At 32.8% G+C, this 16,503-nt stretch overlaps 1 protein-coding gene across 2 annotated transcripts in view; it reads right to left on the minus strand.

Moving 5' to 3' along the window:
• LOC124360285 (b(0,+)-type amino acid transporter 1-like) overlaps positions 1–15,886 on the minus strand; it is a 38,180-nt gene extending 22,294 nt beyond the window's left edge. For both annotated transcript variants that reach the window (XM_046813788.1, XM_046813787.1), the window contains exons 1-3: positions 15,631–15,886; positions 14,776–14,877; positions 1,738–1,980 (exon numbers count right to left, since the gene is read on the minus strand). In XM_046813788.1, coding sequence (XP_046669744.1) covers positions 1,738–1,980; positions 14,776–14,877; positions 15,631–15,853 — 568 coding nt within the window. In that variant the 5' untranslated portion in view covers positions 15,854–15,886. The remainder of the gene's footprint in view (positions 1–1,737; positions 1,981–14,775; positions 14,878–15,630) is intronic.
• Positions 15,887–16,503: the final 617 nt, after the last annotated feature.

The following is a 16,503-nucleotide window of genomic DNA, read 5'->3' on the forward strand; positions in this document are numbered from 1 at the left end:
AGAAAATAGTATTAAAAGCTTATATATTTTAGAATGCATCTTTAAGGAAGATTAAATTTAAATTTGGTGTCTGTTTATTTTTTCTTAGTTTTGATATTTACGTAATCTTAGAACTTATATGATTGTTGTCTGAATGATAGTAATTACGAAGGTTTTGTTTATGAACTTTTATAAACTCATAAACATGTATATATATATATATATATATCTAGATGACAAAATATATGACACTAACTATAATTTTAATCAGCATGGACTGGAAAATAATGTGTTCTAACAAAATTGTACATATGCAAAAGTCCAAAAATTTTTAGTCTTGTTTTATAATATTTTAATTATTTATACCATAAATCTCCAATGCTGTAAAAGTTAGAACAAATACCAAATGTGAATTAAATGCTTACCATTTCACTAGGAAAATAGTTCTTAAATAGTTAAGTGCCATAAAACTAAATATAGAAGTATTATACACAAAATAACAACACAATGTAATCGATGAGTAATCTGCCATTGCAGTTCTATCCGGTAGTATGTCATCAGGTAAATAAATTTTGTCAACAGAGTTACAACTTTTCTCTTGTTAAATATTTCTAATGTCACTGGAATGACAAGGGTCAACTTCATTAAAATAAACAAATCACAATAACAGCAAAACAACAATGCCCAGCTGAAGCACAAAAAAGTAACAGTCAGCTGGATAGGCAGGAAGAAGTATATTTTTCTTTCAGCCAGAAACGTAGCAGCAAATATATGGTTATTATTTAGAATATATAAAATGGCACAAAAATTGATTTGATGGTGTTCCATAAGTTTACTGAGCAGTTTTAGAGTAATATGACATTAAAAAAGCATTGTAAATTACAATGTTATACATTAAAAGACATTATGTTGTAATATATGACTTATGTCAGTTCCAGGGTTAAATATTATAATATAGTATAATGCTTTAAAGTAATTTTTTGAATGAATGATCTGTAAATGTTTTAAAATTTTTCAAAATAAGCAGGAGGTGACAAATTCATGAAAATAATTTAAAAGTTGATCAGAAAATATATCAACTACTTGTAAACAATATTTGGTACTAACTCAAGATCAGTACAACTTTAACCTCCTAAACAGTTTGTTGTACTTAAAATGATGTTTGTTTCGTTGAATTGTCTGTATTTTACAGAAACAGATTTGTAGAGTTTGGGTACATACTTTTCTGTCTTTCTATTTTCTATGCCTGCTTTATTTTTACTTGTACATCTACTTTCTAATGTCTTTTTTCAATTTTTTAGCGATTGTAGCCAAAATGTTATTTTGTTTAAATTAAAATAATGTTAACCGTCTATTTGTACGTCAGATATTTCCATAGTATAATATACACTAGAAATAAAACCATAAAATACTCCTGAATGGATGACATGCAACAACACGCTGTAGCTCTCTGCATTATCTAAATACAACAAACTCTCCAAGATACAAACACTCATGACAGAGGACTAAGGAAGTGCTAACATTTAGAAGAAAACACCAGAACTACTTGTGGGACTTGCGGATGTTATAGAAATGCTTCTTGCATAATATTACGGCAGACAACAGAATAAAACAGGAACAATATAACAATGCATTATATTACATCAGTAGCACATGTTGACGCAATTGCTATGAACATAATATTATGTTGAAAACCGTGAAGAAGTTAATAACACTAAGGCAACGTAAACATGGTAATATGTACACAAATATACTTACAAATGGCAAGTACTGAGACCAGTTTGACAACGGTCTCAGGCGGCTCACACTCAGTAACAAATGCTTCGACAGCATACTTGGCAAAGCTGAGGCAGATGATGGCCATTTGAGAGGGTTTCAGTACCAGAGTGGAGACCCAGGAGAAGAGGAACGCTGGAAGTGGTCCAAACGCATCCATGAAGTATGCATACTCCGCTCCACTGCTAGTGTTCATAGTACCCAACTCAGCATAGGCCAGAGCACCTGTAACAATGCATGTTTATGTCATTCTATATCAACAGAAGAGGGACAATAGAAGTTATCTGGATATTTTAGTTGAATGTAACAATTCTGTTACACATCTCAACTTGAGTACTTGCAACTACATACAGTATATTTCTTCTTATACATACTTTATGTAGCTGAAGATGAGAATTCATTAAAGTATACTGAAATATTTATGCTTAAGAAGGTATATGTGTGTATAATTGTGTTAATTCAGAATTAAATAATATTATATTGTTATTGAATTATCATGGAAATATGTACTCATTATTTGTTACAAAATTGGATAGATGATGATGTTTCAAGAACTGGTACATGAACATTTGTAGCTTTTATTTCTATGTGGGACTAGTAAAGCAGATAGTTTTAAAACTAGTTTCATTCTTGTATAGTACTACAAGTTTATGCATATACAGTCAGTAGCAATAATACAGACCCATGTGGAAATTCCAGTTTGTTGAGTTTATAGTTTACTGTACTAATAACTTAGATGTTTATGAAGAAGAGATTATATATTGATATTTTAACAAATACGTTATGTTATTTCTAGTAAATTCAGAAAGAGTATTAATTCAAATAATAAAATAATAGTGGAACATAAAAATATAACAAAAATTTAGATCTTTTCCAAGCTCTCAGAGCATATGAACCAATTTGAAAGTTTATTAGTAATGTAGCTTTCAAAAGTGCTTAAGAAATACTTATAAGCAAATTTAACACTTACCGCTCTTAATCTATACTTGATGATGAATTCTCAAATTTAAAAAAGTACATAATACAAATAGAAACTGGTAAAAGTGTTATAGGTAGTTTATATTTCTTAATGAGAGTTTGTTTTCTAGCATTATTTGTATAGCGCAAAAACACACGAAAAATGCTTTGGAACCTTTTGGTATGGAAAAATATTAGTGCTTATGATAATAATAATAAATTCCTTTATTTGTCGTAAAACATGTTACATGCATTGACAAAGTCTAATTCTGCTACAGACTAAACAGCATTGTTTCTAAATAATATAATAAGTATAATACAAAAATATTATGTATATAATAATATGACATTAATTGTCTAGTTGAGAATAACACTGATTATATCATTAGTTTATCTTAAAACAATCATTAAAAGTCTACTTTGTTAATAGAAAAAAACCCATCAATATTATAGAATGGGTTTTGTAACAGCCATTCATAAAGTTTATTTTTATAAATTTTAAGAGGGTATTTTTCAATCAGATGTTTCAATTTTTTATGCACTTTTAAACCAATTACAACATGACTATTCAAAGATTTACACAGTCAACAATAGTCAATTAAAATGTTATTTCTGTTTCTTGTGTTGTAGTTATGTGTTTGTGTATGGTTTATTAAATCCTTATTATTGAAAATGTAAACAGATAAGTTAAACAAATATAAGTTAACTAGTGTAAGAACTCCTTGATTAATAAAAACAGGTTTACAATGATCGAGATATTCAGCTTTACCAACAATTCTAACAGCTTTCTTCTGAAGCACTAGTATTTTCTGAACTCTAGCACTATTTCCCCACAGTATTACACCATATCTCAAAATTGACTGAAAGTAGCCAAAATATTCAGTCCAAACATAATTTTCACTTATGTAGTAAGATAGATGTTTCAATAAAAAAATAATTCTAGATAATTCAGTACACAGAAAATCAATGGAATTGATTTTAAAGTAAACAAAATGTTTAGAGTTTTAGTTTCATTCATTAAACAACCGTTTTCTTTAAACCACATTGATGCTTTGTTTATTGTGGAGTCAGTTAATTTCTTTAGTTCATTCAGGTTATTACTACTATTGAAAAAAGTTGTGTCATCATCGTAGAGAAGCGTATTAGCATAACAGCCAATGTTATAATGGGACAATAATAATGGGCGGAAGACAGATCAAGCCCTTGAGTCTCCAACTGCACCATTTTCGACTGCCTTGCAGCCACCAGCCGCATCTGAGCCCCGCACACTCCTGTATGAATCCTTTGCGGAAGCAGTAAAATGCCGCTCACCAGTGCGACAAGTCGGCCCATCAAGCACCATCACAGACACAACGGAGCAAAAAAACTGCTTTCCTCTAAAGTGTCAAAAAACAAAATAAAAATAACAGAATTGGGGTACAATAAGTTCAGAAAACCAGACAAAAAACGACAAGCAAAACAAAATCAAATTCACAAAATTCCAAATTTAACTGGTGCAGTTTCCGTCGTGCATCAAAATGCGCAGTCTGCCACTAATAAAGTTGATGAGCTAATGCTAATGGCAGAAGAGCTGCACCCCGACATATTTGTTGTTTCTGAACATGGCTTCACGGCTGAGACCGTTTCTATGTTCAGAATTGACAATTATGAATTGGCTACAATTTTTCACCGAACAAATTTTAAAGGAGGTGGTGTGGCAATTTTTGTCAAATCACGATTGAAATTTCAACCCTTCAGGATGGATTACTGCTGTGATCTAGACTTTGAGGTGGGGGGAATTAAAATTGATACAAATTCCGCGGACAAAATTATAGTGATTGGCTTATATAAATCCCCAAATGGATGTAACGAAAACTTTTTTGAAAAGTTTGAAACTTTACTAAATTTTCTCAATTCAAAATCGTTGAAGTTCATCATTACCGGTGACTTCAACATCGATGTGTTAGACCACACCAACCCTCTGACCCAGCGACTACGGGATATTCTCAGTTCTTTCGGCTTAATTTGGTCCGTGAACTCGCCAACTCGAGTGACCGCTTCGTCGAGTACAGCCATCGACAACGTCATTACTAACGTAATAGACTGTTCTGTTTCTGTCATAGATGCGGCCATCTCAGACCACTACGCACAGGAAGCCGTAATATTACACCATAACCCAAAATTTGAAACTCCGTCAATAAAAAGAAAACGGGATCTAAAGCCGGCAAACATAGAGCTTTTTAAGAAGTTTCTAATGAAAACATCATGGGAATTTCTGGATCGCTTTGAGCGGGTGGAGGATGCCTTTAACGTGTTTTTCGACTGTTTAACTCACTGCCTAAATTTGACTTGTCCATTCAAAAATTTTAAAGAACGTAATAAGAAAAAGAGTAATACCTGGATTACTCAGGGTATACTCGATTCAAGAGAAAGACTAAAATTTTATCATTCAATATATGTTAAATCTGAAAAATGAGGATTTCAAACGCTTTTTTCGAAATTTCAAAAAGGATTACCGCAAAGCCATAAGAAACGCCAAGGCACGAGACGTTGAAAACCAACTAAAACAATCCGATAATCTTTCAAAAAGCGCCTGGAATATAATTAACCTAAACACAAAACAACAAAACACTTCAAAATTTTCAATTCCGAAACTTAAAATTAATAATAAAATTATTGATGATCCATTAAAAGTGGCAATTGCGTTTAATGATTTCTTTTCAACTGTTGCTGGAACAGACAGTTCTTTGAATCAGAATATACCCTGCGGAGGGTTATTGACTAGATCGGCCTCGTCCATGTTCCTTCGTCCTGTTAGTGAGGTGGAGGTGGCCCGTATCATGCAGGATCTCAAACCTAAGAGGTCTTGTGACATTAATGGAATGTCTGTGTGGTTAATCAAAAAGTGCTTTAAGCATATTTTGACACCACTCACAAAATTAATCAATCTCTCGTTTGCACAGGGTGTCTTTCCGTCCGTACTGAAGATATCCACTGTGATTCCAGTTTACAAAAAAGATGATCCTTGCTCCTCTAGCAACTATCGTCCAATTTCTATCCTCCCAGTTCTTAGCAAAGTTTTTGAGAAAGCTTTCCTCAATCAGCTTGAAAAATTCCATGACCGCTTCGAAATTCTCTGTCCTGAACAGTTCGGGTTTAGGAAAGACAAATCGACCATCGATGCCGTAACTGAACTTATTCATGATGTTGTCGATGGCCTGGAGAAAAGAGAACGTGTTATGAGCATATTTCTCGACCTCTCCAAAGCCTTTGACTGTGTGCATCATGCGACACTGCTGCACCAGTTATGGACTAGTGGTATTAGGGGTTTGCCGTAAGATTGGCTCTCGTCGTATCTTAAAGATAGAGAACAATGCGTACGGATTGCGAATGCTCTGTCTAATAGGATCAAAATGCCCTATGGTGTCCCTCAGGGATCAATATTAGGGCCAGTTTCTCTTCCTTATTTATGTCAACAAGTTGAATACATCAATCCAGAATGGAAAGGTGATTCAATATGCTGATGACACGACTCTCTGTATTAAATCGAAATATAAAACTGATCTTGAAGTGAAATCATTTATCGATTTAAATTCATGCATCGAACATTTCTCAAGACTCAATCTGAAAACAAACAGCTCAAAATCAAACTCAATAAATTTTTGCCTTCGGCATCGACAAGAACAGGAGTATCGTCCCGCAGTAATGATGGACGATGTTCTCTTGGAAGAGGCCGAATCCGTTAAGTTCCTTGGAATGTACCTTGATCGAGGACTGACATGGGACTTTCACATTGACAGCATCTGCTCCAAGGTTGCTTCTGGCATTTATGTTTTGCGTAACCTTGCAAAATTCTGTTCAATTGATGTATTAAAAACTGCCTACTTTGGCCTGATACATCCATATTTGTCTTACGGCTTAAGATTGTGGGGCAGCTGTTCTAAATACAAATTCGAAAGAGTATTTAGAGCTCAAAAGAAAGCTATCAGAATTATTTACAAATTGAATTTCAGAGAGTCGTGCAAAGATGCCTTCAGAGAGCTTGGATTGTTAACTTTACCCTGTCTCTATATTCTCGACGTCGTTCTATACTGTCGACTTAAATGCGAGTTGATCCAAGGCAGTGACGTCCACCAATACGAGACAAGAGGCAGGGACAACTTTCGGATTGTTCAACATAGAACGAGTGCATTTGAACACTTGCCGTCCCAAGTTGGTGTGAAACTGATAAACAAGCTGCCTGAGGGAATAAAACATCTCATTGATTCTAAACTATTCAAATCTCGATTAAAACACCTCCTGGTGTCAAAGGCGTTTTACTCCGTTGAAGAGTTCATGTTGAGTTGCTGGGATTAAAATTATTGAAAACTATTGAAAACACGAATAAAAATAAACCCCCAGTTCTGTTATACAATTAAATAGCAATAACTGCAATGGAACTGTATATTATTATGAATGTACTTGACGCATGCATGCAATGTAATAATTGTTTGACGCAATAAAGGTTATTATTATTATTATTATTATTATTAATGTTATGTCATTGATATATATATATATATATATGATAAAAAGTAAGGGTCCAGGTACTGATCCCTGGGGGACACTATAGTCCTATTTTAACTTCCTGTGACCAATTTCCTTTGATATATATATTTATATATATATATATATATCTTATATATATAAAAATCTTGAGTCACGATGTATGTTGCCAATAAACTCCAAAACGACTGAACCAATTTCAATCAAATTTCACATGTATCCGTAATTTAGTCTAACTTAGAAGATAGGATAGTTATTATCTGAATTATTCGCTTATGTCGTGAATATAAACGAATAAAATGAAGAAAAGTTTTCAAAGCGCCTGCACATTATAACCTGCAATTACGAGATAGATACGTATATTAAACAGTGAAACACTATTTGAAGGCGCTAAGTTATGATGTATAATTTTCTAAACTAAATTTTTGGTTGAACTTAAAGGTTGAGTGGTAGATCACTTTGTAATAAAATACATTATGCATGTACAATACATTTTTTGACATATTTTCTTGATCGTGACATCAAGGTAAAATCTACATCGGGGTTGGAAATATAATTTACTTCAACCAGAAATGCTCATACACGGGCAAAACTTACGAAAAGCGTGCGAAGCCGCGGGAAACAGCTAGTATATATATATATATATATATATATATATATATATATATATATATATATATATATATAATATACTTTTTGTGTTCTATTGATGAGGTATGATTTTATAAAATCAAGGGCACATCCATGAATTCTGTAATGCTTCAATTTGGCTAAAAGAGTACTGTGTTCTACACAATCAAAGGCCTTACTCAGGTCACATAAAGTGGTCACATAAGTGGGATGACCGAGATGGGGCGGTAGCTACTTTGATCATTATAGGGACCTTTTATAAAGACTGGACAAATTCTGGACACTTTCAGTTGCTATGGAAAAATACCCTGACTCATACACATATTGAAGCAAAGTGTTAGTGGCTCAACAAAAATATAAATCAATATCTTTAACAGATTATTAGATATATTGTAGATGTCATTACTATATGAATTGTTTAGTCTTTTAGCCATTGTGCAAGATGGCTTGATTGATTTAAATGATAAATTAATACAATTAGCTTTTAATGAATTGAGACTACTATTAATAACTGTATCAGTGTTCACTTTAATATTTTTTATTGTGTCAATAAAAAAAGTACTAAAGTCTTCTGAAGTAATATCGGTTTGAAGCCTATGGGGTGTACTTTTACTCTTGCTTTGAATTATTTCCCATGCTGCTTTTATTTTTATTGCTGTTGGTTTTAATATAATTGGTGTTGTGATTAAGTTTGGCGTTTTTAAAGGATAATATATACTCTTTTTTTGGTGGTTAAAAAGTTGGAGAAGTTCATTCGAAGGCTCCCTAGAACTTCTGATTAAAGAGTGACATAATTAATTTTAGCTGTAGTCTAATTTTGTTCTACATGTCATTAACATATACCAATCATTGTTGTGTACTGTACCACACTGAAATAAAATATTTCAGTTATGATTCCTTTATATCTACCTACACCATCCAAAGGGTTCTTAAAATAATGGTCCATCTGTGGAATAAATCAGGACAATTTTCTTGAACCATCAAGTCAACAATACATTTCTAGAGACTAAAATTAATCGTCAAGATCAATCTTGGTTGAAAACAAAGTACACTAATGAGAATTTTAATGAAATTTCAGTGTTATTCAATAATGTTAACACTTTATAAATAATTTTTAAAATTATTTAAGAAAAGTAAAAATGGAAATTATACAATTTAATGATATTGACTTAGTTTTTAGTAGAAATTCTAATTCTAAATAACAATGTATGTTATATAAAGAAAGAAAAATAGTTTTATTTCAAATTCCACTGAGTTCAATATCAGTAGGATGGTATCTTTCAAAGGAAAGTTTAATTAATTGGTATACAGTTGAACAAACAGTTTGAAAATAAAATTGATTCAATAGCAATGAACAAGTATCCATTCTATACGGCTGGATAAACATAACAGACTCAGTCAAGAGAATGAAGATGAGAGCAAGGAATGCAATGCGCATTGTATTAAGTTGTGTTGGAAGGTGGTGCCAGGCCAATATATTTAGCTCCACAGGTAAAGCTGGCTTGGACTCTAACATAATGGCCCTATTACTTACCTTCGTTCCAATTATTTGGTCCCATTTACAGCAATTTACCGTAGTGAATTTTGTTTTCTGATCTATTTTTAAGTGTACGAATTTATTTGCAATATTGCAATTCACTACATTATGCCAGAACTAGCTGATACAAGTATAATTATATTTTTCTTCCAAGGTGAAAAATCTGAAGAGTAGAGTATTCAGCTTATTAATGGTACAAATACAGTGTAAAACATGGATTTTATTGTTTAATATGGATTTTAAACAACACAGGTTCTGTTACAATTTTATTGAGAACAGTTTTTAATTAAACTAAAGCTTATCAATATTCACCCAGTGGCGTAACTATGACTTAGCTTTAGGGGAGGGGGAGGATGAATCGGACTGAAGAGTACTAAACAGTACACTACACTACACCGGTGGGGGGACGGAATAAATATAATGTACATTGATTAAAAAGGCCTGATTAAAAATTAAACATTTAACTGCAGCATTTAAAAAATGTTGGGTTGTTGCTGTACATTATTTTTTAAATGCTTTTGGATGATTCTATCCCAGTCACCTTCCCTCCCCCTCCATAGTTACGCCACTGTAATACTGGATCATCAAGTAATCTCTACAATAGTCCTATTCAATTAATTAATTACCAACAAGGCAGACAGACTATCAGTTTTGGCAGTGATGTATAGATAATAGTTTTTGTAAATCATCAACTCAACTTTATTATAATTTACTGACTTTAAAACTCATCATCTCTAATCTCTCAAACCCTCAGCCCTTGGGCAGTTGAATTTCAGCATTTTCAGGTTCATCTCTTCTCAGTCTCAACAATTCAACTTTAACTGACCAAAAATTCATTTAGGTTTGTAGAAGCATTGTTTCAGCATTATTGTATAAAGACTTTACAGCTTTTCGTATTTTTTACATATGACAAACAAACTTGTTTTGGGATTATTTTTTATCAAAATATTCATACATGTGAATAAAGAGAAAGAAAAAGAAACGAGAAAGAAACAGGAAGGAATGGGGGAGGGAGAGAAAGGGACTTTATTCTTGAGAAATTAATCAACAGTGGCACCATAAGATTGAATCTACAATTTATCAACCCAACCAAAAAATGTATAGTAGTTGAAGTTTAAAAATGAACATTTTAGTACATTTTTACAATTTAATAATATTAAACTATGAGTCAAAAGTGAAACACACACACAGGTGTTCTAATTACTAAGAAAATAATCCTGAAAGTAACCATTCTAGCCAATATAAACACTCCCACGCTTGAACAAGCCAGACAACTCATTGACTGTGAGTCCAGGGCAGTGTGAATCATACTGTATGCTCTGGATTAGTAACTCAACTTGTAACAGGTTCATTCAGAATTTATTTTGGTTAAGGGCTAAGTTAGTGTTTCTATTTGTAAGTTTAAAGTTGATTTACATGACAATACAAGGATTGAAATATTCTGGAACTACTGAATTAACATGTATATAATCTAACTAAATACTACATACACGTTTTTAATAAAAAAATATTAATTTTAATTCAAGCACTCTTGACCTCTTAAAGAGAACACCTCTAGAGGGATTGATTACAATAGTAGTCAAATAGATTTTGAAGGCTGTACTATCTTTGACCTTCAGTTGTTTAAAATAACTGCCAACCATGTCTCTGCATGAAACAGGTACACTGAACATCACATAGCACTCTCACCAGAGAATGTGAGGGACACAACAGAGGCTATTTTAACTACTCTGGACCTGTTTTTAACGTAAAACTTGTTCTCCTATAAGCTTTGTCCAAAAATATGTTATTCTTTCAAATAACCCACCATCAATAATAAATTATGAACATAGATTTTCATATTTAAAAAAATTTAGATTTTTGCCTCTAAGTATGCATATCTTTTGTATAATGGAACAAATAGTAAATTTGTTATCAACTGTTATGATTTTTTTCTTTCAATAACATTTTGGCGAATTTCTATAATGTTTGTTCTGGACTAAAAAAAATATATATAAAAGAGTGTGTGTTATTACTAATACAACGTTAATTTTTCAATCTAAGATGCTTTTTGAAATGTTGGTGAAACACTTGGTGAATATATCCCAACTGTATTTAGATGCAAACTTTCATGTAATTTAAAGCTATTATTAGCAAATTTGTCATGTTTTCATCGAAACTATATACTGTATTTTTTCTACATACTCCACCCAAAATGGTATTAAGGAGTTTTTAATGGTTTATGAATATCCAAGTAAATAACAAATCTTGTTCCTACAACATTTGTGTTGTTTCTATTGGGTATATCAGGTTCACAACAATTTCCCCTATATATATATATATATATACAGGGTGTACATAAAGTCCTGCACGGGTATAATATTTTTCTGAACGATAACAGATAAATAAACAAGATTTGGTACATCAAATCTCAGCAACCTATGACGATCGGAAACACTTCCTGTTTCCATAAAGTGTTGAACAGTTCTCCCTACAGTTTGTTCTAGAAATTGGCTGCCTCTCGTGAAAGTAGTCATTAAATAAATGGCATGCTTCATCGTGTGATCGTCTGTTATTTCCCCAACCAACCATCATAAGAAGTGTTATACATTCACGTTCGTCAAGCGACATAGTGTAGTTGAAGAACTACAAGCAATAAGACAAACTCTTTTGTACTAAAGCGCACTGATAAAATGGATGGACAGCACTACTAAAACAAGAAAACTAGAATAGCCTACTATGAATAGACTGGCTAATAGGAAAGTCCTAACTGCGACCAAAAGATAAGAGATTTCTAATTGTTACTGTTATCAGGTTTCCCCCGTTATCAATATGTTAGGACCAAATTTGTAACCCTTGAGGATAACTAATGTCATAATTCACTTCTGTACAACTGACAAGCATAATGTAGTAGTTAGCTGCGATATTTGTTTGGTTGCAGTTTTGCTTTACTGGGGTTATGGCTACTAATAAAATGTAACCAAGTAAAATCTTATGAACAGCCGCCATTTTGTACTGGATCAATCTTTTTGAGTGCGGTTTGCGGCATTAAACTCTGCTAGATAAGCCCCTTAAAATGATGTCCATATTGACGTATGCTCCTATTTAAGATTTCCTTCTGACTCCTTGCGGGACGTCCCCATGATAATACAGAAAACTGATAGTTCCTTCAAAAAGTATTTTTTAGGTGTAGTATTGATGTACCAAATCTGTTTTATTTATCTGTTATCGTTCAGAAAATATTATACCCGTGCAGGACTTTATGTACACCCTGTATATATATATATATATATATATATCTTATAGAAAATTGGCCCTTAAACATTATCTGAATGTAAACAGAATGAAAATTATAAACTTATCCTGTTAAGAACAACCCAAAATATATTAATATACTAAATTCCAAGTTTTTGCCACTCCTAGAAGTACACAATCTTTTATGTCAATGAGTACACATGGTGGAACGAATAGTTCAGTAATAAAATCTAGCTTTATGAAAATAGATATAAGATATTTTTAAATGTTCCCCATAATTTACTAAAGTTTTTATCCTATAGATAATTTGTGTATAAAATTAATTATTACAATGGGTGATAGCAATGTTCATATTTTTTCTTTTTAACTCGTTGACTGTGGCAGACTCCTTATGATGCAGAGGCTGAGAGCTCTACAGTGTCACTCAATATAGAGCCACAATGAAGGGGTTAAAACATCTATAAGTTTGTTCTAATTCACTAGCTTGATTATTTAAGTAATATTTTCTGGAAATTATTGTATAATTGACATTTTGGAAAGTTTATTGTTAAAGAACAGTCAAGTCATAGAATTCCAACGGAGATTTATGCAACACCCGATATACTGCTACAGATGATTCTGTATTATGTCATCATTTTTGTAGCAAAAATTCAACCATATATTTCAAATTTATTTTCAAAATTATCAGAGGTACTCTTGCAATAGCACTATATAATTTATATATAGTATTGACAATTTTCTTTAACATGCAAGATGAAAGATTGTTTGTCAAGATTGTTTGTCTGTATTTTCAAGTTCGAATTACTAGTAGAGAGTCTGTTGCTATAACTGGCTCATAAGCTCCTTGACCGAAAGGTTAAATAAATCAACATGTCTCTCGATTTGCTGGCTGCATGTTTGTCCTGAATCCAACGTGCACCACTACTAGCACATTCCTACAATGCTTGATGTTGCATTTTATCATAAAATATTTCCGGGTAATTATTTTTTCTCAATTATATATTTCATTGGAAAATAAAAAAAGTGAATTGCTGAATACATTTTTTAATGAAAATGAGACAAGTACACAATTACTTTTACCTATTACCGTCATGCCAAAATGATTGTTTCTAACACCAAAATGCAATTTACCATAAATAACAATAGAATTGGATTTCTAAATAAGGGCATAATTTGAATGTAACATAATAATAGCATGGATTGTGTTAATATTGCATTTAATAAAAAAGTACAGGCAGAAAATGCAACAATTTAAATGGCTCTATGAAAATAATTGATCAAATTAGATTTTATAATATTTGTGAAGTCATCATAAATTAATTATATAAAACAGACATAAACACAGACAGCATATAATCTTCTTTTTTGAAGTTGGTCAAAAATGAGTAGACATTTTGATGGAATGTTATATTACTAGCAGAGTCAAGAACAAACCTAGGAGATGTTTTGGGTGCTACCGAAAGGTCTGGAAGGTATAGAATACTTTAAATATATTTTTGATAGTTATATAACTTTGAAATGTTTTAATTTTGTATTTAAACTTGTCTTACTGAAACTAATTTGCTGTCTTATGCCTATTTAAAACATTAAAGATGTTAATTAGCAAAGAACATTGTAATGCAGGTGCAGAATATTAAAAAGAAATCACTGTACACAGTAACCTATGTATTTGGGCAACCCCATTAATGGCCAGGAACAACATGTCACTAACCATAAGTGTTGAGATGTAGGGTTAAAAAGATAAATCTACGAAGGTTGATTGTTGGAGTGGGTGGAGCTCCCTTAGTATAAAAGACTATTGCTGGCCTAAACATGAAGGACTACGTTGTTCTCTTCTTTCAAGGTGAAACAATGGAGATATGACTATACCTCCTGAACATGTTTAAAAAATAAAAGTGACATCGTACAAAGTCATATAAACCCCCATAACACAACAGGATGAAGTTTTACTAATCACACAACTTTTATTTTAAGCTTTTTTCTTCAAAGTTGGTTCCGGAGGAAATATTCCATCCAGTATTGCGGGACTTTTGCCCACCTTGTAGATGTAGCAATTGATTTTATGCCAACCCTAACAAGAACCCCCTATCTACAGTTGTTTTAAATCTGATATACAAGATGAAGGGAAAGACACTTACCTAACAGCGACAGGACGCCACACGCGATCCAGATGACAAAACTCATCCCGACAGACCCAGTTCGGATCAGCAAGCCGGATGGCGACACGAATATCCCAGACCCTGGAGTTTAAAACGCTTGTTATTGTTTTAACAACATTTTCTGTTATTTAAAACTTAAGGCTAGAAGATATTTAAAGCTTATAATTACCACTACGATTTGGTAGTATTATAAAAATTGTCAGACTTATAAGGTTTATGTCAATGAAAATAGACCTGCTATTTAATATTAAAGAAAAAAGAAAAGTGTGGTAAAAATATGAAAATAAGTAGCTAGATCCAAGTAAAAATCATTGTCCAAGTTAGCACAGCAAAAACAGAAATACAACATTGCAAAACAAATACAATTATATCGATGAATAAATACAAAGCTTTTTACTCATTTTGCTTAGCTTACAGCAAAAAGCAGAGATACCGTTGGTTCATAAGAAAACATGCCAATACACTAAATTTTAAGAATTATAAAAAATTGAAGCTGAATAACAAAACAAGGAGAGAATCCTGTTTTAGGACGCAGCAGCATTTGAGGAGCCAGACTCCCCATCAAGGTGAGCTTGTCAAAGAGACATTAAAAGGAATTTCAAGAAACTTCCCCTCGTACAAGTATAATACCCAATTGAAGTGTTCAATAACTCTTGAATTTCTGGAACTGTATGCCTATTCTTGAAAGAGGGGAACTTGTCATCTATAATGAGAACTGTGAGCTGGATACAAATTTACTTTACATCATTTGTGTTTCATATCACTTTTTAAACACAAATGATATGAAAAATGCAGACAAGAATTTAAAAACAGCCCATTCTGGCGTTAGCTCACCGATCATGGTTCCAACAATTAGAGCCACCCCACTGAAGAGTCCCACCCGTCTCTGGAGGTGAAGAGTGTCGTCCTGAGCTGAGTCCGTCCCCTCCAGCTTGTCCCCACCAGCCCCGGGGTCGGACAGCGTGTCCGTTTCGTCTGGTGCCGTCCCGCAGTCATCCCCGCCGGCCGCCCATAGAACTCCGTCCTTGCTGCTGGGCACATTGTTTCCTGTACACATGAAATCATCAAGTGAAGCTACAGAAATTTACTCTCACATTTGGCAATAATGAGGTATAATAATTTGTTGTATGAAATATTTATGTTATAACACAACAACTAAGTACTGAAAACGCCAGAGTTATAAGCGCAATTATTGTCAGAATTAATGTAAAAGTATAAGATCCAAACAAATATTGACATTCTCTGAAACTGTTAAGGGGGTTGTAAAAAAACAACTTCAGCTATGCCTGAGTATATAAATATAAAACTTTAGCATAGGTGGTTTTCTTACAACTAACCTCTGTAAAACGTTCCCCTCAGACATAAGCTGCAAAATATCTTCTAAAAGTGGTACTTTTTTGTTGATATTTATTACAACTGAATCTACTCTGGTACCGGGGGAGTCGGGCCACATCTCTAAGGTTAGACATACAGGTAGATATAGTCTAGGCCGGTGCACTTTTTAACAGACTATACTATATTGACTCTTCTTATTCTGCTTGTTAAGTTCTCCACGAATGTTCAGAGCTAGGCTAGAATAAGACCAACTTTTCTTTAAATGGACAAAAATATAAACAGAATTGAACCTGTTAAAACAGAATGTGCCATTTGCATTTCTACCCCGATACAGAAATAAGTAGCTCGTATTGCTTGGCCCGAAATTCCACC

Source organism: Homalodisca vitripennis, chromosome 4 (genome assembly GCF_021130785.1).
Source record: "Homalodisca vitripennis isolate AUS2020 chromosome 4, UT_GWSS_2.1, whole genome shotgun sequence".
In the NCBI taxonomy this organism is placed as follows: Eukaryota; Metazoa; Arthropoda; class Insecta; order Hemiptera; family Cicadellidae; genus Homalodisca; species Homalodisca vitripennis.